Source organism: Pollicipes pollicipes, unplaced genomic scaffold (assembly GCF_011947565.3).
Source record: "Pollicipes pollicipes isolate AB1234 unplaced genomic scaffold, Ppol_2.1 Scaffold_4881;HRSCAF=5763_pilon_pilon_pilon, whole genome shotgun sequence".
Lineage (NCBI taxonomy): Eukaryota > Metazoa > Arthropoda > Thecostraca > Pollicipedomorpha > Pollicipedidae > Pollicipes > Pollicipes pollicipes.
This window is the reverse complement of record NW_023596576.1, coordinates 39,350,460-39,374,427: the sequence shown is the minus strand read 5'-3', so window position 1 is coordinate 39,374,427 and position 23,968 is coordinate 39,350,460. Positions and strand designations below refer to the sequence as shown.

The following is a 23,968-nucleotide window of genomic DNA, read 5'->3' as shown; positions in this document are numbered from 1 at the left end:
TGTGTAGAGTTGGCTCTCTGCTGGCTCAATTATACTGTTGCACGGCCCCGGACCTGTTTTGTGCTGACTTCACACCGGTTTTGTTAGAGTGGAAATCCTGGCCCGAATCGGTGCCAGGGTCGCACCACCCCTAGTTTTGTTCCACTGTCCTCAAAGCCTTGACTCTGTTTCCGAGCCAACGCAGCTAGCTTTAGTTCTGGCTGTGTTGCAGTGTTGTCCCTAGCACCGGCTTTTTCAGTGTCGCTGTGTTTTCTTAGCTGTTTTAATTCTTAATTTTGCTCTCAACTGTATTTCGATCCCGCGGCATTACTGCCTCTGTTTTCAGCCCCTTAGGTTTCGTCCAGTTCGTGCTCTGTTTCAGAGCTACCTCAATGGCTTTGTTTCACTGTCGCCTCATGTCTGACTTTTTCAGAGTGGCTCTGTTCGGCCCATCTCTCAGCACCGGCTCTGTTTCAACCGCTCTGTTCAGCTCTGCTCTCAGCTCCGGCTCTGCTCAGCTCTGCTCTCAGCACCGGCTCTGTTTCAGCTGCTCTGTTCAGCTCCGCTCTCAGCACCGGCTCTGTTTTAGCTGCTCTGTTCAGCTCTGCCTTCAGCGCCGGCTCTGTTCAGCTCTGCCCTCAGCGCCGGCTCTGTCCAGCTCTGCTCTCAGCGCTGGCTCTGTTTCAGCCGCTCTGTTCAGCGCTGCTCTCAGCTCCGACTCTATTTCAGCCGCTCTGCTCAGCTCTGCCCTCAGCGCCGGCTCTGTTTCAGTGTCGCCGCAGACGGTCGTCATCCCGATCGTGTCCAGCATCATCGTGTTCCCGGCCGCGGCGCTCACCGTCATCTGCTGTCTGCGGTACCGGGCCAGGCGCGCCCGCCGCAGAGCCAAGCGACCCAGGTAGGTCACCGGAACTCGCTCGCTCGCGCTATATATATATATATATATATATATATATGTGTGTGTGTGTGTGTGTGTGTATGTGTGTGTAGTGTGTGTGTGTGTGTGTGTGTGTGTGTGTGTGTGTGTGTGTGTGTGTGTGTGTGTGTGTGTGTGTGTGTGTGTGTGTGTGTGTGTGTGTGTGTGTGTGTGTGTGTGTGTGTGTGTGTGTGTGTGTGTGTGTGTGTGTGTGTGTGTGTGTGTGTGTGTGTGTGTGTGTGTGTGTGTGTGTGTGTGTGTGTGTGTGTGTGTGTGTGTGTGTGTGTGTGTGTGTGTGTGTGTGTGTGTGTGTGTGTGTGTGTGTATGCATCATGCAGCAACAGTAGTTTCGCAGTGCACTCGTGATGTACCTTGGGAAGAAAATGCAATAAAGTCCACTGATGCTAGTAAAGACATGAAAGAGTCTGGAAAATGCCGAAAGCATAAGCGCACGGCCAATATCCCATTTTAAGGATAGTATTTTAAATTTTGCGCAGACTGGCCTGCAGTGCACTCTGTGAAGACGTTTGCAATACATTGATGGTTCGCTTTTGTTCAAGTCTGAGCTCGGAATAATAGGTATCCGTTAACGTCAACTTTAAATATATTTCTATGGACGTGACATGGAAAAGATTACGCACCATGCCCTCCTTGACGTAGAATTAGTGCTTAAGTTGCTGCCATGGTACCCAGCTAGTCAGTCCGATCAGCATGAATGCCATCTGTCAGGAAGCTATCAATCTGCCACAGATCGTTTAGTGCCGTGTGCCTTTCGTGTCCTGGCGAATGGACGCAATTCTTTTGCCCTCGTCAGGACGCAGGGCCAGATAGCCCGTCGAGAAGCCCTTTTGTGGGTCAGGATATGTTCACCATTATCGGCACAGTGCTCCGCCGCCGACAAAGGTCGACTGTGGTGCGGTGTAAGAGCCCTACGTTACTCGCATGACTCGGATAAACGCCAAACGATGTTCTGATTCAGTGGCTTAGCGGGAGTCTAGAAAACGACTGCGGTTCGTTCTGTAGATGGGACCTCCCCAGTCAGCTGGCCCCTGCACGAAAAATGGCCATGGTTGCCATGCCAGCCCATCATCTGCGCTCATCATATTCGGTTCGTTTTCTCGGGATCTGCCATCTTCACATGACGGCTCGTGGGCGGTAAAGCTCGCCTAGCTGCTAAGACCGCCTGAGGTTCAATCCCTGGAAGAGTCAGTCATATAGTCCAGTTGTCGCAGTGTGAGACGGCAACATCTCCGCGTGGTAACCGGTTTGCCAGACTTTGTACCGTTTTGTTATCGAGTTAGTACGGCAGCTCACCGCATTATTTAGCTGATCATTTTAGGTTCACGGGAGACACGCTCAATACCAGAGAAAAGCGAAAACCCTACGGAAGGACGCACTGAGACTGCAGGCACAACACGACAGAACGCAATACGAAAGCGGACGGCTCTCTCGCGGTTTACAACGGCTTGGCTGTACATCGTGACTTCACTTAGGGCTGCAAACAGCATATTCTGACTGTTAAACCGTAGTTTAGACTACGGTAATTCAATTGAGGCGACTAGCAAGACGGTCAATCCAATGAATTTTCAGGTTTAAGGGTCCCTCCTCCCTGCCAATGACAATTGTCTTCCTCAAATCGTAGAAGGAAATATACAGTGCGTATAGAAAAGGTACCACTTTTGGGGGAATTATTCTGATATTTTCGCTTGACATTGACGGTGCACTTACATTGCACATTAAGAAAACGATCGATAGGAAATTTTGTGGAACACATTATTTTTGACAGTTATCTTATCATGGTCTAGTGGTGCAATACAAATGATCGGTGCTAAGAAAGTTCCAGTGATTGTCAGATTGTCATGACAGCATGAAATCGATACATGCTTCACTAGACCAGCGTTCAGTGTGTTCTCAGCAAAACAGCCACAGTTGATATTTTCGTCGCTTGTTCATTGCATCTTCATGAATAGATGGTAAATTTGATATTATAATGCATGCAATCAAAAGTCATAATCATGTTTTTCTTTGTATCATCCTAATGTTTCACGTTTCATACTATGGATAGACACGGAAGCAGCTTGGGTACCAGGTCGTTTCCTGAATCGAAAAATAGCTTGCGCCGTTGTCACGCCACAGAAAGTGACACGTTTTGCACTACGTAGTCAGATCGACCGATAACAGGCTAAATTCACAGATTCGGTATCGCCACCAGTGGCTTTTTAGTAGCAATCCTAGTTTATACTGATGAAGTTTTGTGAAACTTTTCCAGTCGCACACTCTTATGTGCCGTAATTTCAGAGGGTACAAGTCAAAGTTCCACATAACAAAAACCCCCGTCGGCGGCTGCCAGCGCCCATCGATATATCGGGCTTCTTTCAGAATCTGCGTCTTTGACGAAGGCTCAGCATTAAACCATTTGGGACTCAGCGAGCTGTGGCCATAAAGCCACGGATAAAACATGGCCATCCGCAGGCGACTAATGTGGTACCGTCTTCCAGGCTTGGTGACAAGGCTGACCGCGCTGTTCCAGTAATCCGTATAGATGGCACGAGAAGAACCGGCCTGGGTAAGGAATGCTCGCTCAGAGAGAGCGTGGGATTAGGCGTGGGCTTGGCGTCCGAGATGTTTATCGAGACGATCTGCACTTTTCATTAGCTTCAGTCCCAGGCGCGATACTCGTGCACCGTGAAATACAATTGTGGGGTGAAGGCGTGGTTTTGTTAATGGAGGATCCTACAGAAATGTCTACTAAAGGATTTGCTGGGCATGTGAAAAGACCGAAACTGAGAGTGAAAATGAGACTAAGACTGAGAATGATACTGAGACTGACAGCGAGAGCGAGAAGCGAGACCGAGACAGTGACAGAAACGGACGGGGTGGGCTGGGCAAGTCGGGGCAGGGCGGGGCAGGGCAGGAAAAGGAGGGAAGGGGAAGGGAAGGAAAGGGAAGGGATGGATGGGGTGTGATGGGATGCAATGGAATGGGATGGGATGGGGTGGGATGGGATGGGATGGGATGGGATGGGATGGTAAGGGAAGGGCAAGGCAGGGTAGGGTATTGAAGAACAGCGCAGGAAAAGAGAGAACAGGCAGGACAAGGTAAGGCTGGACAAAACGGGTCAGATCAGGTCAGGTCAGGTTAGGACTGGACTGGACTGGACTGGACTGGACTGGACCGGACAGACTGGACAGGACAGGACAGGACAGGACAGGACAGGATAGGGCAGGACAGGACAGGGCGAAAACAAAGCGCAGTGAGGCGGCCTGACTACTCATGTCCTGTCCCGTCTCGACTCAAGGTTCTTAAGAAAGACTGTGAAGATTTTAAGGTCCCTCAATCTGGTGGAATTGGTCCCTCAACCAAAACGTCATGTGAGGTGAATACAAGGCCGGTGTTGTACTACATTATGTTAGGTTTAAAAATGTCACGGAATCATTATTTGTGTAATGTTGTTAAAACTGAGCTTCAATCCGCATCATTCATGTTCATTGCGGTGGCTAAATTCACTGCGTGTCTGCTATGTCAGTGGTCCTCTGTCCTGGCTCTTGCTGTGAAAAGCCAACTATTTCATTAGTCAAGACATTCCGATTGGTGTGCATTCGTTGGCTGTTCATACGTCAGACATAACACAGTTTCAGTTCAGTTATTTAGCGATTTTATAACCTCTCCAAAAGTTGCTTTGGGTCACCGCGCTACAAACGCAGCATCGCGTTGCACCACAACTGCGGGGTCTTGGCTACCACGTTTATTTTCCCCCTAGAAAAGACGCTTTGCATTTCAGAGCCTAAAGGCAAGTGGCGGAGACGAGGCGACGACTGCAAGCAGATGAACGAGCTGCACTACACCAGCGCCACAGTGTGAGTGAACGCACCGCGCCGAGCAGCGGCACGGTCGTGCCGGCTGCTTGACATTCCGGCCCGACGGCTCATCTCGCCGGCCGACCACACGGCCGTGATTCACCGTCGGCCCTCGCCGCGGGCTCTCGCAGGTCTGTGTCATCCGGTCAGGCCACACGCAGCCCGTGCTCTCTCTCGCTTCGGGTTAGGAACAGCGGGCGATCTCCGCCGCAGCGGCCGCTCTCGACGCCGGTCTGCACGCCGGTGGAGCCGGCAGTCCATCCCGGCAGCGGGGGGCGCTGACAGGTCACGGCGTGCGGGGTCCCAAATTAGCCCGCGTCAGTCTTCATCTCCCCAATTTGTCCGCTCGATGGAAACCGTAACCGAGGGCTGACAGCGAGCCAACAGCGGACAGCGAACTGCGAAGCTGCGGCGAGCGGCGCGACGCGTGGTGGACGAACGCCGGGCCGCGCGTGGCGGGTGGATTGGGTGGACAGGGACAGAGCGGCGTGGGGCGGTGAGGTGGACAGGGACAGAGCGGCCTGTGGCGGTGAGGTGGACAGGGACAGAGCGGCCTGTGGCGGTGAGGTGGACAGGGACAGAGCGGCCTGTGGCGGTGAGGTGGACGGGGACAGAGCGGCGTGGGCGGTGAGGTGGACAGGGACGAGCGGTGTGGGGCGGTGGGTGGACAGGGACAGAGCGCGTGGGGCGGTGAGGTGGACAGGGACAGAGCGGTGTGGGGCGGTGTGGACAGGGACAGAGCGGTGTGGGGCGGTGGGTGGACAGGGACAGAGCGGCGTGTGGCGGTGAGGTGGACAGGGACAGAGCGGCGTGTGGCGGTGAGGTGGACAGGGACAGAGCGGTGTGGGGCGGTGAGGTGGACAGGGACAGAGCGGCGTGGCGGTGAGGTGGACAGGGACAGAGCGGCGTGGCGGTGAGGTGGACGGGAACAGAGATGCTGTGGTGGTGAGTTGGAAGGAACAGAGATGCGTGTGGTGGTGAGTTGGACGGAACAGAGATGCGTGTGGTGATGAGGTGGACAGGGGCAGAGTCGCGTGTGGAGGCGAGATAGAATGACACTGAACTGCGTATAGTTAGTTAAGGCATGTCTGACGTGCCGTACGTAATCTAGAACATCTGCTGATGTTACCATCGCTGTAGTGAAATAACTTGGTTGGAATGCTGACGATCGACGAATGCCACATATTGATATCTGTATTTATTGGTGTCATATGCCAGCCACCAGCGGGTCCTTGATATAAGAAGAAAGGCTTTGGGCACCTGGGTCTTCGGCATTATGAGTTCCGAGTGCTCATGTTGACAACGATGGACGTTGAATGTGCTAGGAGGTGTCGCTTAAACGACGCTGCTAAGCAAACGTTGGGTTTATTGGCAATACTCGATGTTACAAAGCTGCGCTGATGGTCACGAGTGACGAGCTGGTTATGGTTACTAGGAACGGTTTCGAATCGTCAAGTATTGGCAACACAACCAGAGCGAGCCTTGTAATGTTGCTTGAAGGGAATGATCAATATTTGAGGATATTGAGCAAGCACCAGGTAGGATGGAATTAGCCCACTTTTTAACATTTGGTGTACTTTAAATGGAAGACTGCTGTATATAGCGCATTTTTCTATTTGGTAAATATGCTCCTCATTTCTTCATTGCTTGGTTGCGTGACCCTACCTTGCGCAACGTTGATTGGGAGCCAGTTGACTGTCATTATATCTGGGAATCGTGCTCACGACCGCCAGATATGAACGACTCGACAGTGATAGTTTGCTTGGCCTTGATCGTCGCGCAGCCAACGGAATGGCGGGATTTCAGTGATGTTATTACGGCGTCCTGGATGCCTGGGTGACCTTGAAATAGCCCGTACGAAAAAGTCTGCAAATCTTCGTGGGCGTGTAGCTTAAAAATTGGACGGGCTAAGGAAGGGCAGGGCTGTGAACTTCACCGAATGATCTTCAAGATTGCTATTTCAGCTCAAAACCCTGCACAAATGTGGAACACTCCCTTTTTCCTGTGCTTCCTTGTATATTTAAAGTCCATATCTGTCGACGTAAAAACTCCAGATTCACAGCACCTGCAGCGCGTTAACTTTCTAAAGAATCACGTTCGACGAGAGTTGACAGGTCACTTACAGTTCCCTCGAATTGGTGTCTCAAAATTAGATAGTGTAGTTAAATTTCTTACAGTTCATTGCATTGAAGCGTGTTACGTTTGCGCTCAATGTGAGAGAGTCTTGCCAATTGTGTTAGTTCATACAAAATTCTACTGAATCAAATATTCAATAGGAATCGATCAGAAATCTTGATCAGACATGATCAGAAACCGATAATCTTACATGGGAGGCTCAGCCAGACAACATACAGCAGCATGTTTCCGTGCTTTAAGAATATTGGAACATCTCGTGCTGTTCCACCTATCCACGCTTCCCTCGGATATCATTTAACAACATATTTGCATCGTCTTTCCGGGAGGTTTTCTAAAATGCCAATGGCATCTGCAACACCAGCATTTGAAAAGCAGCCAGCAATGTTTTCGTTAGCGCGATGCCAGCAAGCGTATTGCTTGTCGAGAATATGTGTTATCTGCTCCGTTCATCAGTGTGCACGCATCCATGGAATGGCATTACGATCTTCGGTATAAATTTAATATCGGTGTTTGCGATGCTATCTGTATTACAATACTTTTAAATGTATGGTGCGTGCATGCAGCATATCTGACATAAAAGGGTTGGATGGAGCGACTTTGACCACTTGGAGGAGTTATGTTTAAAGTTCAATAGCGGGTTGCCGCGCGAGAAGGGAGGCTGTCACTGCGTGTTACTCATAACTGCCAGCTGTACCATATGAGTTTCAAAAAGAGGCCGTGACCTTAAGTATACCTTTGTTCGTCCTTGCTGTGACCTTATGGTGTCCTTCAGTTTACTAAATCCTTAAATTGTATGGAAACAATTTATTAGCAACTGTCACTAGAATGCTTTGTCCATCGTCACTTAAGCCAAATAAGGAAGTGACGGGGGCACCAGACAGCAAGGTTGGAAACATTGGACGCCATGTGCTTGTTCTGGGAAAATCTCAGTTTAGAATCGTTCTGACAAAATCTCGGTTTAGAACCGTTCTGTGAAAATCTCGGTTTAGAGCCGCTCTGCCAGTGGAGCACAAAGGACGGCTTTTATAACTGACTTCGGCTGAATTGTGGGCGCTGATATCGGGCTGGTAGGCAAGTCTGGGAATAACCCTTTATGGTGTAACTGCTGTCGTGGACGGCGATAGCTATGGAAATGACGAGCTTCGATGAATGCTGACATAATGCACATAACGGTAGGCCGACGGTAGTTAGATTTGCATGATTCACTATGTAACTGTATAATGTGTGGTGGTGAAAATCGATTGGCGTAACCCGTGGGCCGACACGTAATTTTACAGCCTGCGGAATGAATACCACGCTGAATCACGTTCGTTGGTAAAACTTCTAAAAGCACGTCACTTGTTTGGAGCGGACCTGGTGCCTTGTATCGTGGACGTGTTCTTGGGGACGCCGGATGCCCTCGATCTGTCGTAGGAGAGGTTGGCAGCTGGCCACACAGGCTTGTAATATGTTTATATATATATATATATATGTATATATATATATATATATATATATATATATAGGTGTTACCGTTGTTAGTGAGTCTGATCAACGCGTAATGCTTACAAAGAAGCGCGGTTAACGTCGTCACTGAGCCCGAGATTGATGGCGGACGTCGTAGATTGCCTTGGAAATTGGCATGCCGAAGTCCCTTTCGGATCACATGAAAGGAGACTGATCTTGAAATTGACAATAGCGCTTGGTATTCCGGGACAAGTCAGACATAAAGACGGATTGCATGGACGTTGAGCAGTGTCAGTCTGTTACGAAATGCGGTCGAGTATAAAGTTATCTGCGTAACTGCACTTCTTTCACAGCCACCATTCAATTTTGATTATGTTTTTGTCAAGGAGATGGACGAACCGCTGGCTGGAGCTGGATGGACAGACGGACACAATATGTCTAGCCTCACTATTTCAGGTCTTTGGAAGCACCAAGGTAGCGCTTTGTCCTCAGGCAAACCTGCTAAAAACCTGTGTACCAGGTAGCCGGATTTCCATGCTGGGATCACGCATTTTCGGAATAAAACACTCCTCCTAGAATTTTGACGGCTGCATTCCAAAGCGTCGGAGCTAGTTTAAGGTGGGCTGCCTAAATATCTAGAGGCGACTGGAATAATTATTTTTGAAAGGGCGTCAGAAGACATGCCGGGTTCTTTAGTGTTTAAAGCAAATGTGACGTCCTCTGTTCCTTGAATATGCCCGACCCGTGTTTGACTGAAGTGAGTTCCAGCCTGGTGGACTCATCAAGGTGAGCATATTTAGGCGATGTGTGATGCGTGTGAGCTGCTACGGTCGTGTCAGCGTCAGCTGGGGGAGTTCGTGTGTCCAGCTGCCCATGTGAGCGAGACTAAGCGACCTACGCGGGCGTGTAATTTTACTTAAGGAGGTAATCAAAATGTGTCGGTAACTAACGTACAGAAAGAACAGAACTCACGTCCAGAGGAGCCCCCAGGCAATAACATTGGCGGAATGGGAGCTGCAACGGGAATACATTTTGTGATAAACCATTGAGCAGCATGTTCATGTTTTTCCTCTTCCCTGGGGTCCTGAACCATGCGAGTGGCCAATGACATTCCAGAGGTGTATAAAGGCAAACATTGAGATAGTGTTTAGAAGCATGAATGCGAGCCTGATATCTGAATGGCAAGGTTTTGCCGTTCTAGTGCCTGCTACAACGACAGTCGGTGATTGCAGCATTGCGTTCATGTCTAATAAACCACAACTAGAGAGGAATTAGGCGCACGCTCGAAGAGGCGGGGGCGTCTTGCATTACACTCTGGTCTTCCATTACACTCTTTGTGTATACGGGATGAACTCCGTCGGCATCAGACACTGGCAGAAGTACCAGACCAACTTATGCTTATGATGCCTGAAGGGTCACCAAACAGATAAACAGCCATCGTAGCCTTTTAACATTGAAGTAATATAACCTAGTAAGTTTTACCTCCCCCTCCCCCTCTTCTGACCGTATCTAAGTCCGCCACTGGCGATGATAAGCCCGTTTTAGCATTTCCTAACAATAAAACAATAGCTGATTTCATATCTGTATCATCTCCTGGCAAGGTAGGCAGGATGTGTGAGGAAGCAGGAACCGGTGGTGAAATTTGCCTTCCTTAAGTTGTTTATTCCTTCATCCATCATTGATGCAAATGCAGTGCACGTGCATCTCGCGATATTCTTCCGGCGTTTTGAGCTTGTTCCTAGGGTGTGGTTAGATCAAGCAGATACGCGACATTCCACATTCTGTGTTAACCCCTATCGCTAACTCTGTGTGTGTTAGGGACAGTGGTTGTGATAATTACAATGACAATTCATGCCTCAGCAATTAGTTAGGCCTTTTGCGTGTTAGAATAAGCTCATTGGATTTCGATACCTCAGGGACCAAGTTTACGTGACAGAAAAGACCCGTGACAGAAATTAAGCGAATCCCACATCATGAAAACATGAATAAACCATCAGGTGCTAAGGTCTATGTAAATTCCCATGGCCGGCTTTGTTTAATCCAATGACATCGAGTGCACCGAGACGTCTACAAAAACTGGGTGATGAGAGACGTCACAAACTATCAAAGAAATCATTTTATCATGTCGTGCTCATGAGCTTTGTCAGGAGCCGTCGCTTACATTAGAAGCCAAAGATGCACTACGAGGAAGAGAAAATGCGGAACGTTCTTGGTGTTCCTGGATTAAGATTACCTCTTGTTTTTTAAACCCCAACATTTCAAAATTCGGCGTTATGCGATTGAGACGATTGTCATGCACACATCTGGCAAGTGTCAAACGATGTGTTCAGTTTTTCAAGACTGAACGCCTCTGAAATGTTTGGCCGACAAGCCTTGACATCGACTAAATTCATTTGCTGGAAATTTCGGTCTTACTTGACCTTGCCTTGACCTGACCTCTTCAATTTGATTCCAATATCGCCACAGAGGTCCCAATTCTCGAGAAGGGAAGACCAACCCAATTCTCGAGAAGGGAAGAGTTAGGAATTCAAACGGCGTTAGAATGCGGGGTTCGAATCCAGGCCCCCCCCCCCCCGCTCCCTGTACAACTGCGCCTGGGTGGTCTGTTGAATACGGCGCGGTCGGGTAAGAACGGGCCAATTTGATCCCGTAGAATATCCAAAGCTAAGAGAGCTAGACACGATATTCACAGAGCAGGCAGACCTTTACGTGGAACTCAGTTATGTCAAATCTTTTAGGTCTGCAGCGTTTTTTTTGGTGAAATAAGGGCAGACAATGTGTAACTCGAGATCGAGATAGGTATCCTTACTACCCTCAGACCTCCTCACGCAACCATATTTCACCTAAATACTCTGTTCTAAACAAAAAGTTTTCGTGGTCACATCAGGTCAGGTAAAAGATCAGAATGCCCTCTAAAACTTTCCAGACTACCTTACCAATTTAGCTGTTGAAATCAGCGTCAATAATTACTCTCAGCGGCATTTTCTCGGAAGCCAAAGACTGGTCAAGATCCTTTTAGCGCAGCGATTTCACCTTATGCTCGTGGCGTCAAATACGAAGTGTGTTGACGTCGTGTGGCCATGTAGCTAGCAATCAACGCAAAAACTACGTTATAAATTTGTCATTAAGACAAGCTATTTGGTTTTTTCTTTGACGCGGTCTTTATGTATGACCCAAGGTGAGTGAGATTAGTTGAAATCCTAATTTAAATTGCCCAATTGCCTAGCAAACCGTCTCCAAGCTTAATGACATCGTCAAAGACTCCGTTGTCGCATCAGCTGTGAAGGATTCCCGGACAAGTGCCTTCGCTGGCAGCCACAACATGTATCTGGCTGTTGTAGGTCAGGGTCTTAAGAGGTTAATCCATTTTTATCGAAATATCGTCTATTAAGTTGTCTACAGCCCTGTAACGTTTGATGTTGTTTGCCCACACCGCTCGGGAGTTATTCAGGGCAAACCGGAAAGCTCTGGTCAGACCCCCAGTCCCCGACTCGAGCGCTTGCTAATAATGTCACGAAGCTGAATTAATCGATCAAAGTATTGAAATGCACCAAATTTGTGCAGAAGTCAATGCCTGTTAGTTTGGTAGCACGCCTGAGGCGTCGGTGGGTGCGGCCGGACTGCCAGTAGACGGCATGCCCTGGCACTGCGGGGACCGGAGGTCAGCGGCAGTAAAATACGCGGACTGACCGCGAGCGGGCTCGCCCTCGGCCGCACAACGAGGTCGCCGGGCTACCGTTCGGGAGCAACGGCCCAGAGCTGACACAGCGGCAGCTGTGCGGAACTAAAACCGCAGCGGGTGCGGGTGCGAGCGTGGGTGGTGGTCGTGACCGGGGTCGAGATGCGTGACGGGATGGCCTATCGCACTCGGGTGGTGCTGGCAGCCAGACGATCGGAGCATCTTTTGAGTGATTTTCCCGTTTACGATGGGGCTGCAAACGCATTCAGCCGGCATCGTTGGTCGGCATGATTGCCGAGCAGCTGCGTGGCATGATGGCCGCCAGACGCAGCGCGCCGTGCCAGGATCGGCCCTGCAGGCGGTGGACAGCAGCGCTGATCAGACGGGCGCTGCTGCCCTGCTCACTTGCATACCGCACTTGGCCTTCAGAGCCTTCAGAGCCGGGTGTTAAGCCAGGATCGGCCCTGCAGACGGTGGACAGCAGCGCTGATCAGACGGGCGCTGCTGCCTTGCTCACTTGCATACCGCACTTGGCCCTCAGAGCCAAGTGCCAAGCCGGTGCCGGCCCTGCAGACGGTGGATAGCAGCGCTGTTCACACTGCTCACTTGCATGCAGCTGCTGCCCTGCTCACCTGCATGCAGCACTCGGCCTTCAGATACGTGCTGGGCTCGCTGTCATAGCTGATGCATGCAGCTGCAGCTGACGCCAGGGCAGGTCACCAGATCTGCTGTGGTATATAAGCTGTTTCATGACAGTATCCTGGGATGGGACTTGTCGTCAAGCAGCAACGCGGTGATGAGTATTGTTCGTCGGTGGCGAAGACGACCTGACTTAATGTGAGTGGTAAGAAATCGATGTCTGTACTTGCTTGGTTTGCGTTGCGTCTTAGCGTTAACCTTGACCAGCCATTGTCCACCAATGCCGATAGCTTCCTGCGTAGCGGCAGTCAAGCAATGACAAGATTTGTGACTCGCTTGAGGCCACGCTGTTCCACACAGACATACCGAAATACGTCAGAAACTACCCGATCGCTTAATACGAAATCACACTGGAATGAGCTAGATATCGTCATCCCAGAACTAACCAGAACAGTTTCGCTGTTAAGTTCGCTCTCCGAAATATTTACCAGCGGCCACTGCGAAATAAGGTAGTACAACGGTGACGTCGTGGTCTCAGAACTGCAGCCGGAAGTTAGATGGCGGTTTGTGGAGCCATGCTCAGTGCCGTTGACCAGTTGGAATCCAGGTGCTCCGGAGGCGGAATGAAACTGCGCTGGCTGTGCTGGCAACATAGGGATTTTACTCCGACGATTGTTCATCACTCTCGCTGAATATTTGCGTCTAGATACCTCTTGCCCTGACGTTTATGTAATCATGTGGCATGATTTGCGAAGTAAAGTAGCCAGCGAAAATATTCTTAGGCTCCTGCACCATTGTCACATTGAAATTTACAATGAAACGTTAATAAAGGATGAAATCAGTAAAATGTCAGTCAAATTTCAGTTTTTGTTTGTTTTGGCATTCTTTTCTCTGCACCCGACACACATAATTTTTAGTCGGGAGTTCGTGCGTCGCACAAATCGACCTCCGATGCACTAGTCGAGCGACGTTGTCAAGCAAGCGGTTACCATGGAACCGCGCTCTCGACAAGCTCGCGCCGAGCCTCGAAGGCCGAGCAAATTTCGCCTGCTTTAGACTGAGCTTAACTATCTGGGTCGCCAGATTACGACCGGTCGGCCTCCTATCGACCAGCGACGTACCCGGGCTGAGCCAATATGCAGCCTCCTACAACGCTGAAGTGGCTCGGTCGCGTCAAGACATTTTGTCTTGGTTTAAAAAGCTCATTCCCTCAGTAAGTGCTCTTTTAGGTCCGCTTGTGGTTTTGGGTAACTTTGATGTTTTTTACTGAAACGCAAAGTCAGATCAGCGTGCTGCCAACTTGCGGAGTGAGATGCCGTCGGGCAGGATTCTTACAGGGGTGGTCCTTCCTTGGTTGAGGGCAGGATTGCGTGCAGAGGTAGTCATTCCACTCTGTAGACAAGGGTGACAAGGTTGTCACCATTGGGTGAAGTATGGCGTCACCAAGGGTGAAAAGGATGCCATTCTTGGGTGAAGTATGGTGTCACAAGTGTGTCACTAAGCGTGAAATTATGCTTGCTCAGGGGTAGTCCGGTTCTCCGCTTCAAGGCGCGGGTGCATGTTTAGGGGACACGCAAAGGGCTTGAATGTTGGTAGTTATAAGCCATTTTCGCTCCAGGGCGCTAGCATGGCGATGTAAAAATGGGCATTAACGTAGACTTAGACGCTTGAGGCAAAGACCTTAACTCTCTTTTATTAATCCAATTCCACAACTTCGGAACATCCAGCTGGCGTGACATTTGGCTGAACAGCAATAAGATTTGAGGGGAGGGGATCGGGTAGCAATGCTTAACAATAAGATGCAGGGAGTGCAGCAGGTATTAACACTGAAAAGATTTCAAACGCGTCAAGATGGATACCAAACGAATATTTGCTATGAAAGAGTGACAACGGTGAATCCACAACTATGATATGCGTTCATTGGACCGCTCTTTAGCCCCATCTGGCTTTTGTGTGACCTTTCTGTCCTCCGCTCGATTTCAATCAAAAGAAAAATTGACGTCAAGCCCTGTCAAAGGAGAATAGATATACCTAGCAAGCGGACCCTACGATCACACAATCACTCCGTCAAAAATCATTATGAATCCGTGTTAAATTGAACATCATTAAACAGTAAAGTGTGTCTAGTTTAAGTGGCTTATCAAGATGCTGATCCGCCTGGGGGCTTCTAACATCTAAGTCTTGCCACCGGCCTCAACGCCTGCAAAACATATCAATGACTGACACACCATTCTCTGCGAAATATCTGTGAGGTTTCCACACCTCCTAAAAGAACGACACAACGCATTGTCGTTGTTGTCTTCAATGAATGGAAGTGAATGGGAATTCAGTCTTCAAATTCAGTGAATGGGGATTTATCAGCTGGCTTGCTTAGCCACCGGCTGACTCCGATTTGAATAAACTGGAATACCCACCCAGACGGCTCATATGTCAGATCGATCAATTCGACGCAGGAGTCGATGAATGGCGCAGCATCTTGAAACTAGCTCACCACCGGCACAGACGACAACGTCAAATCCATGGCCGTTATTTAGCGGCGCTGACGTCATCGGAAACCGGACGAAACACGACCGTCACGGGCTTCAGCCAAGCGGAGATACATCGCCGCCGACGCTGCCCCGACCGCCGACTGGCCACCCGTCCGGTACTGAAAGAGGTGCTTCAGGCAATTCTCAGGGGCGCCACGTCGTCGGTGGTGACGTCGATGCTGACGGTCATGCCGGTGCATTGTCGCGACCCTCCCCAGCAGGGACTTGAGGCTGTACCAGGACCTTCTGCGTCGGACGGTCAACAAGCCAATGGTCGGAACAGCTTTGGTCGTGATGTATTTCCACTCGGCGTACTGGAGGCCTGAGATGGTTGCGTTCCGTCTGGTTTCGGGCGACGTCAGCGCTGATGAAAAAACATCCTTGGCTTTGACACTGCTGTCTATGCTGGTGGTGAAGAACTTGAAACGTGCTGCGTGATTCATCGACTCGGAGATATTTTATGTTTTATGTTTATTTTCGGTTATGGACATGAAACAGTACGTAATATGATGAGTATATTGGCGCATAAGCGTAGCGCTTAAATCTGAGCGCCTCTCCTAACAATGACAAGATATGGTCATCGCCGCCAGAGAACCCACGACCCACCGCCCACTCGTCCGATCTGTAAGCCGACACGGGCCAGGCGTCCGCCGCCGCTCCGGTATACACATATAGCCGTCCCGAGCCGGCGGCGGACGTCCGGCCCGGCAACGTCAACCAGTGGCCCGTCTGCTGCCCGCGCCCGCTGGAAGTTTTTAGGCGAATCGTTCGGTCTAAAAAAGAAATGCCTGGAAAATTTTTGCTTTCTGACACCTAGCGCAATCTTTTAGACCGTTAACCCTAAGACAGATACTTAGTTGCTCGCCATGAGTCAGCTCAGAAAAGCTTGGAATGATGCAATCTGCTCTATGTAGCAATGACATTCAGATTTCATGATATCGAGGACATTTCAATACAATGTGTTTAGGGTCTTCATATGCATAGCCACACAGGCAAGAGGGACTAGGTGTAGTTGGATTTTGAGTTTCGAACATGTGGGCATTAACGCCTGAGATTCACGATCCCGGCCTAGTATTAAGGATGTCACCATACCTGGATCCAAAGCTGTGATAGACCGCAGTCGTGGCCACAGCGCAACGCTGGCACATTTCCCGTTTGAAGGAACAAGAAGACTGGAGATATGACACCTCAGGCGGGAGCTGCTTCCATCTTCTCGTGGTTGATGGAACGTAGGATTTTTGGCATGTTGTGGTTATGTTCGGTAGTAATGTGAGTATCATTGCATTGCGTAGTGGGTGTCCTGTTGCAAGTGCTCGTGAGCCAGGTGGAAGTACAGTGACGTTTGTTGGCAATAGATGTTTGTTGTGGATGGAGGTGTGGAACAGCGTCAGCTTATGCATGCTCCTTCGTGATTTGAGAGTGTTCCATCCCAAATCGTCCAACAGTGCGCGAGTGTGTGTTCTGTAAAGTGCACCGGTGATTGGGCTTGCTGCTCTGTACAGTAATCTGTCAAGTCTAAGGGAATTCCTGGCTGTCAAGGGTGCGTCGTATACTACGTCACAATAATCAAACAAAGGAAGAATGTAAGTCACATATATGTCGTTGAGAATATGCCGAGACAGAAGTCGCGATGGTGGGTAGAGAGGTCCAGGTGCTCTACTGACTTTGGAGACGGTGTCATTAACGTGCCGATGAAAGTGCAAATTAGTAGATACAGTCATACCATAAACTGTTGGATCTGGCAGATGGGTCCTGTTGGCTGGTATTCCAGCTTATTCAGATTGGAAGTAGCCGGTAGCTAAACAAGTCAATTAATGGATGCGAAGGAAGCAACGACTATCCGTTTTATCGTGTTTTTAAGAAGTACGTATTGTATCATCGCGTAAATAGCATGTAGGAAAGCATCATTACGTGCGTAGGTACGCAATGACATAAGCTTGTTGAGTCTGTCTGCATAAGTCTCGGGTATCAGACTCAGGAGCAAGATTGCTTTATGTCTTAGAAAGGATATGGCTGTGAACTGCACTGAATTCTTGTTAAAAATGGCTTTCCCATTTCAAAGCCCGACTTTAATGTGGAGCATTCTCTTTAAGCACTCCTAATGCGATTAAAACGTTTTGTTTGTTAAAGGTCAAAATGCTTTGTCTTTTGCAAAAAAAGTTGTCTTTAGCCTCGTAAAGCTGGCATGATGTGGTTTAAGACGTCAGGGAGAACAACTTACCAATCTGCAGCCTTACGTTTCCCAACACGAGGTAAATCTAACCCGATTTGTTTGCAGTTATTGATTAAGCTTACCGCATTATGTTAAATAGTCGCCAGACAGTAACTTTTGCTACCAACATTTTTGCACATAGACGGCCAATGCATCGGGTATCTTCTCCTGTTTTTCAGCAGTGTGCAAAACCTGTCAACAGCACAACCAATTCTGATCTGTTCAACGCACCTATATCGCTTCTGTGACCATTATGTCGCGTGGTGGAAATGCCCTCTGCAGTTAACGCGCCTTAAAATCAAATCCTTACCACTACTACACAACTACGCGTTTCATCACCACCACTACTGCACAACGACCCTCTCCTTATAGAGCAGGGTCGAGATCCATGCGATGCTAAGCAGATGCTAACCAGGGCTCAGATCAGGTTGTGATGGCCATGTACGATTGGTCATCCTGGCTACATGCATCTGGCGATACATGTAGCCAGAAAGTACCGGGTGGCAGCACTCTCCACTTTCCCACAGCCACCGTTACCCAAAAGAGAGACACAATTGATGTCGTAAGCGTCGCGACGAGCAGCTGGTTTTCCTGGGAGGTCGTTTGGTTTAAGGTGTGCGAATGAATTGTTCGGAGTTCTGTCATTCTGTCCATGGATTCCAAAGACCTGAAAGTGTAGCTGGTACCGTGACGCAACGCTGTCCAGTCCACAGTCCCCGGGAGCCTGTCGGGGGTAACGCGAGGTCTGATCTCCCCCAAATCTGCGATGTTCGTATTCTCTGCGGTACTGTCGGCATCGGGCTCATCTGAAGTGTAGAGTAGAACCGGCAATCGCTGAGCAAGATCAAGGGTGGAAAGACGGCGCTCGGACATGTCACTGCGCTTGTGCGCCGCGGCCGCCTGTTATGGTGCTGACCGGGAGCGACGGATTCAGTGAGTGAAAAACGCTGCCGGTGATGGAATGTGCAGCGCTATTAGATGTCGCCCATTTTACTCCCCTTTCTCAGATATCCACGTAACTTCTTGCCTCGGCCAGCAGCGACGCGACGCGCATAAACCGGTATTTGAATAGCGACATGCACGATAAACCAGTGTTCCAACAGCGATGTGCACGAGCAGCTCTGATTGCTTTTAGCGGCCTTTCAGCAGCCCCGAGGCACCAGGTGAAGAGTGCTCGTGCGAACAAGCAGCGGTATGGTGAACGAGGCGCGGTGTGACCCGTCAGGTATGCATACCGGACGGTAGCATCGGGCGGCGTAGCTTACTGCAAAAAGAAGCCGCATGACTCATCGTGGGTTCTATCGTGTCAGCTTCTGGCACGTCCATTTCTCGATTGGACGCGTCGGTTGGACGGGTCGATTTCCTTTACAAAATAGCTGCTATTTGGCGGACTTATGTAAGTAAATCGAAACTCGTGCTGGAGCGGCTTGCATGTTGTGACACGCGTTCGCTTGGCAGGTGTCAATGTCAGGCTGGCAGCGAGCGTGATGCGCTTGGTGTGGGTCTGGCCCAACGGTCTGCTGGGCCAGACCAGGTCACGGCATGGTCCAGGGCCGTGGTGGCCGGAGAACGGATGGAGGCTAGAGGCGGTAGGACATCAGGATCAATTCGGCACAGCAGCCTTCGAGGAACGGTCACGCGCAGCAGTGACCGTGGAGATCCAAGTTCGGCCGCCAAAGCGCGTGAATTCGCCTGACGAATCTGATCATGTTAGACCTGAGCCGACGCAGCGATCAGGGCTACGAGAGCTGGGGTGGTCGGAGTCTATCTGTCTGACGCTTCATATTGGACGCCAGCCGCTACAGTTGGGCCTAATAACATTGAATTTGGAATTAAACCCCAACCGACCTCGCAATAGCTGAAAAGGTTCCGTAAAGATTGGACCACAAGTAAGGATTTGTTTACACGGATCGCAACGCGAGACAGCAGGGATGGCTTCGATGCGTGTTTGATGACGCGCGTCTGAGGTCACGACATGCCTGCTCCCACTGACCGCCTGGTCTGCGCTCGTGGGGTGGGCTGCCTGACCAGGCTGAGGGCCGCGCCGCTTTCGACGAGGGCCGGAACCAAGGCTGCGCTTGTGCCCGACACCAGGGGATGGTTGCCTTGCATGGCTGCCTACCACCGCGGTGGCCGTTTGCTGTGTGATGTGATGTGATGATGGCCGTTTGCTGTGTGATGTGATGTGATGATGGCCGTTTGCTGTGTGATGTTGAACACCTTCGCTTCGAAAACTGTGAGGGTCTTTTGAAGCTGGGTGCTTTTTATATATTTTAATACGATTAAGACACGACAGTGTGTTTTTTTACAAAAATGACGAGATAAGGGGTTGTGCCGGCAACAAGGTCAGTCACTCAGAACATGTATCTATACCGAATTCCTTTTGAGTGACGAATGCCACTATTTTGGACAGATAAGATTCTATGGAGAGCTTAGAGAGTCAGGCAGATAGCCCAGATGACTTTTTGGTCGGGTGAACGTGCCGCTGCGTTTATCGGTTCAAGTGTTTCATCCCATAAATATAGGACAAATTAATGAGAATCAGTTCTCAATGACTTTCCGCCTACGGCTCCCGGACAACGTTCGGAACTGCAGAGACTTTCATTCGAAATATCTATTCTAAACATGCTACGACTCATACAAAATGAAATTTATGCAATTTTTATGAAAATTGATCATTGTTGTTCATGATCAGTGCTCATTTGCTTAGCAAAACTATTCCATGACAGCCCACTATACACGAACGCTCTCGTTCAACTCTAGAATGGCACGCACTTAGGTGGAGGGGTGGGGTGGGGGGAGGGTCGCAACGAAAAATTTCGACTCACATTCGACTCACTTTCTCCCGAAAGTTGAGGTTGGGCTCCATTCCTCTCCTTCCCCTCCAAATGAAAAGAAAACCACTCCGCTGTGTTCGGAGTTATGAGTACAGAGTTCCTGGGCCAAGTTATCGACTTTCAATGTGCTAGGAGGTACGGGTAAATGATGTTATAGAGCAAACATGCGCTACATTGTTAGTACTCGGCGTTCCAAGCTGTGCTTATGAGAACGAGTGCGCCATCGTAAACAAGCATTAGTACCTCGTAAACTTCGGCAAGTTGTCGCCGGTTTTTGTCCATTCAGACTTTTCGTCTTTTGCCTTTTTCCCTGATTCCAGCAGAATACAATCCCTAGCAACGATTAGTTTAAGAGTTTTTTCAGATCGATTTTTTCAATTCGAATTTTACCCCTGTCACCTTTTTTCCTGTCAACTTTTTACGCTCGACTTTTTTCGATCGACTTCTTCACTTGACTCTTCTCCACTCGACCAAGTGTCCGGACGCATCGCTTTTGTCTACCCTCTCACTGTTCACGGATGTTTGTGATTAGAGATGGTGCAGAGAAGAAAAGGGTGTCATTCAACGGCCCAAAATATCTCTCTGATCCAGTCGTCTTGGAATCACTGTCGTGTGTTGCGGACAACTTTACGTAAATGATACACTCACTAGGGGCGGACCTTTTGAAGGAATGGAGAGGGTGGGGAAGGCGCCTGGAAACTTTAGATCGTATATTCCCACACAACGCCATAAAGCTGAAGTCAAATGTTGGTGATGTCGAAACAGCCCGATGATGGTGCGCGGTTGCGGCTCGTTTCCGTCGTCAGCCGGGCATTGAAGCCGTTCTGAAGCCGCCATTTGTGTTGCAGTTTCCAGGCCGTGCTGGGCATTGACCTAGACCTGGATGAGAGGCCTGAGTGGGAGAACGACGTGATGGGATACACCAGTGTGCGGGGCGCGTCCCCCACCAGCAGCTCGGCCAGCGTCCAGGTGAGAGCAGCACCCAGCTGGCCGTCCGGGGATCTGCGCTGAAGTCTCTCCAATCAGGGCGGCCTGCGCACGCGACATTCAGAAATTGCATGATGATTTCTGTGCGCTCATTGTGCAAACCGGAAAATAATCACAAGAGGTGGAACAGGTGCCTACAGGTCTGTTTAAGTGATATTGGTCGTTAACCAAACATTTTGTTAGCTATAAATCAATGAGACTCGGTTTGGTTTTCAAGCGGGTGGTGCAGTTGTAAATTTTGGGCAGCGTCCCAGACGAACAAATTTTGAATACCGTAGATTGCAATTTGTTACACGTTGCTAGCCTAGTATCCATCACCAGCCGTAATTGATAGCTTTTGAATTGAGTTCAAAAAGTTTGGTGACTTGTGCACGTGTTTTGGGGAAATGACTGATAGCTCGCAACATCCGATTAAATCGAATACGGTGTGTCAGATTCCACAGATTGTTGTCTCAGAATTTAGCTGAACAAGTTCAGCTAAATATGCACGGATATAGCCCTGAAGGAATAATAAATAAGGTCAAAAGACATGACGCAGGTCAATTAAATCACAGGTTCGTCTTCTCGTTTAAAACATGAGTTTGCACAGAGTGAAGTCTTGATGTTTTAGCTGTAAACAGCTTCCCTAGGGACCCAACACATGAACATCAGCCCGTTCCTTATTGCCAAACGGTGTCCACAAGGTGCGACCTACCGCGTCAAAGGAGAGTGCGTCATAACAGTTCGTAGGCCTTGCAGTACAGTCGTCTGTGTGTGACGTAACCACTTGTGGCGTCATAGGTAACAACCACACGTAAGTGCTTTGCCAATGAACAACTAGATCCAAATGAAGCGCTCGTAGAAAGTAATTTTTCACCATGTCGTCCCTTCCAGACGACTGGCCAAGTAAAGCTCCGTCCGAAATGGAGTGGACTCCGTAAAAACAGCTTAGACATAAGCGATTGTTTGCTGAATAATAGCGTCTATTTTTCTTGGTGGCTTAGATTGTCTAAACTGCTACGCACGTCGGTCATCTCCATTTATCTTATGTGCGCTCTTAGGCCAACTCGCGGTTTGGGCCGAAAACAACCGTGCTTTGGACCAACAGGCAACAGAAATAAAAATAGGTTCACTAATCACATTCAGGTCTCCGATGTTCACACACTTCAACAACAGCGCTGGAAATCGGTGGGACTACTGGCGAGCGATGCACAAGCGCTCCGGGCTACGGCGTCGGCACGAGTGTGAAGGACCGATGCGGCGGAGATGCCGGTCGACTCGACCTGCCGGTCGATTCGACCTGCCGGAACCGACCGCCCTTTGACCTGCTCTGGCCTAACGCCGTTACCCCTGCCTCAGGTGTTCCCACACTCGGGCGGTCGGCCTCACATCATCGAGATGGAGATGTCGCCGCGCGTGGCGCGCTCACCACGCGCCAGTCCCGTCGAGACACCGACGCCGCCCGGCGGCCGCGCCGGTGCTGACACCTGGCGGCGACCCGACCAACTGCCGCAGCAGAACGGCGCGCCGCGCGGCCGCTCTTCCGACGCGCAGACGCGGCTGGTGGAGTACAAGGCGCCGCCGTTGGACGCCGTCAACGAGGAGACGCTTGTGGACCCGACGACCGCGCTGAGGGAGCAGCTGCGGTACATAGACGACTCCAGTGAGGCCAGCTAGCAGCGGTCGGCACGCGCGAGCCACGGGCGACTCGAGTCAGGCTGAGTCAGCGTCGTGTCGTCTTCGCATGCCGGTGTCAACAGAGCAAAGATCGAGTCCACCTGGAATGGTGTTCCTGTCCACTCGCGTGCCTGGCTAGCGTGTAGACCATTCGCGAAAACGAGCATGCTATGGGGAGCAGCGCATAATTGTGACGTATGAACTGGAGGGGAGATGTTCGAAATGTCGGGCTTAGCCTGCGCGGAACGTAAATAAGTTTAACTCCTCCAGTCTGCCATGGAATCAAAGGAGCTTCCTCACCTTTTGAGGTAGCAAAACTACTAAGACAGTGCCGAGTTTATTAGTGTGCTGTGTCTGAGTCGGCTTCATGTTAGATTAGGGTCATGCATGTATATTGCACTTGTTCTTCCGATATCGTCCAAAGGACTACAAACGTGTCATTTTTTGCACTCAGAATTGTATTTGTCGTTCACAATATAGCTGACAGCGCTCAAGCTGTCCAATATCCACCGTCTGTTACGTTTAATAGGCGCTGACTTAACAATTTCAGACGTGTTGGTTTTTCACTCCACAATTAAATTACCCGACGAAAGCCCGTTGGCAAAGCAAAAATATACGATGGAATGGGAAAAATCATGTTTTCAGTTTCGTCACGGTTCAGAGCAGAGTGGTGGCACGATGCAAACGGGCCAGCAGACATTCAGAGACACTAGTTCAGATATACATGGTCATGTCCAAGCCCACATGTCCTGCCCAAGCCCGCATGTCCTACCCAAGCCCGCATCTCCTGTCCAAGCCCGCGTGTCCTGCCCAAGCCCGCATTTCCTGCCCAAGCCCGCATGTCCTGCCCAAGCCCGCGTGTCCCGCTCAAGCCCGCATATCTCGTCCAAGCCCGCATCTCCTGCCAAAGCCCACATGTCCTGCCGGGAAGTCGTGCGTGTTCTGACCTGGCGCTCAGCGGCAGTGGTCATTCGGCCGCCATCCATCGGCGGGCTGGTGACTCACGATACAGCTGGGCAGTGGCAACGGAATATGGTACTTATTGGGCGTTCAGCGAGGCAGCATCGCTAGCGTCGTTAACAAACTGCAGCTTCAC

The 23,968-nt window shown here is 50.0% G+C and overlaps 1 protein-coding gene across 1 annotated transcript in view; it reads left to right on the top strand.

Annotated features, from left to right (window-relative positions):
• LOC119101206 (uncharacterized) overlaps positions 1-23,488 on the top strand; it is a 40,133-nt gene extending 16,645 nt beyond the window's left edge. Inside the window, exons 3-7 of the mRNA XM_037224501.1 lie at positions 751-877; positions 3,394-3,461; positions 4,677-4,752; positions 21,078-21,198; positions 22,555-23,488. Coding sequence (XP_037080396.1) covers positions 751-877; positions 3,394-3,461; positions 4,677-4,752; positions 21,078-21,198; positions 22,555-22,872 — 710 coding nt within the window. The 3' untranslated portion in view covers positions 22,873-23,488. The remainder of the gene's footprint in view (positions 1-750; positions 878-3,393; positions 3,462-4,676; positions 4,753-21,077; positions 21,199-22,554) is intronic.
• Positions 23,489-23,968: the final 480 nt, after the last annotated feature.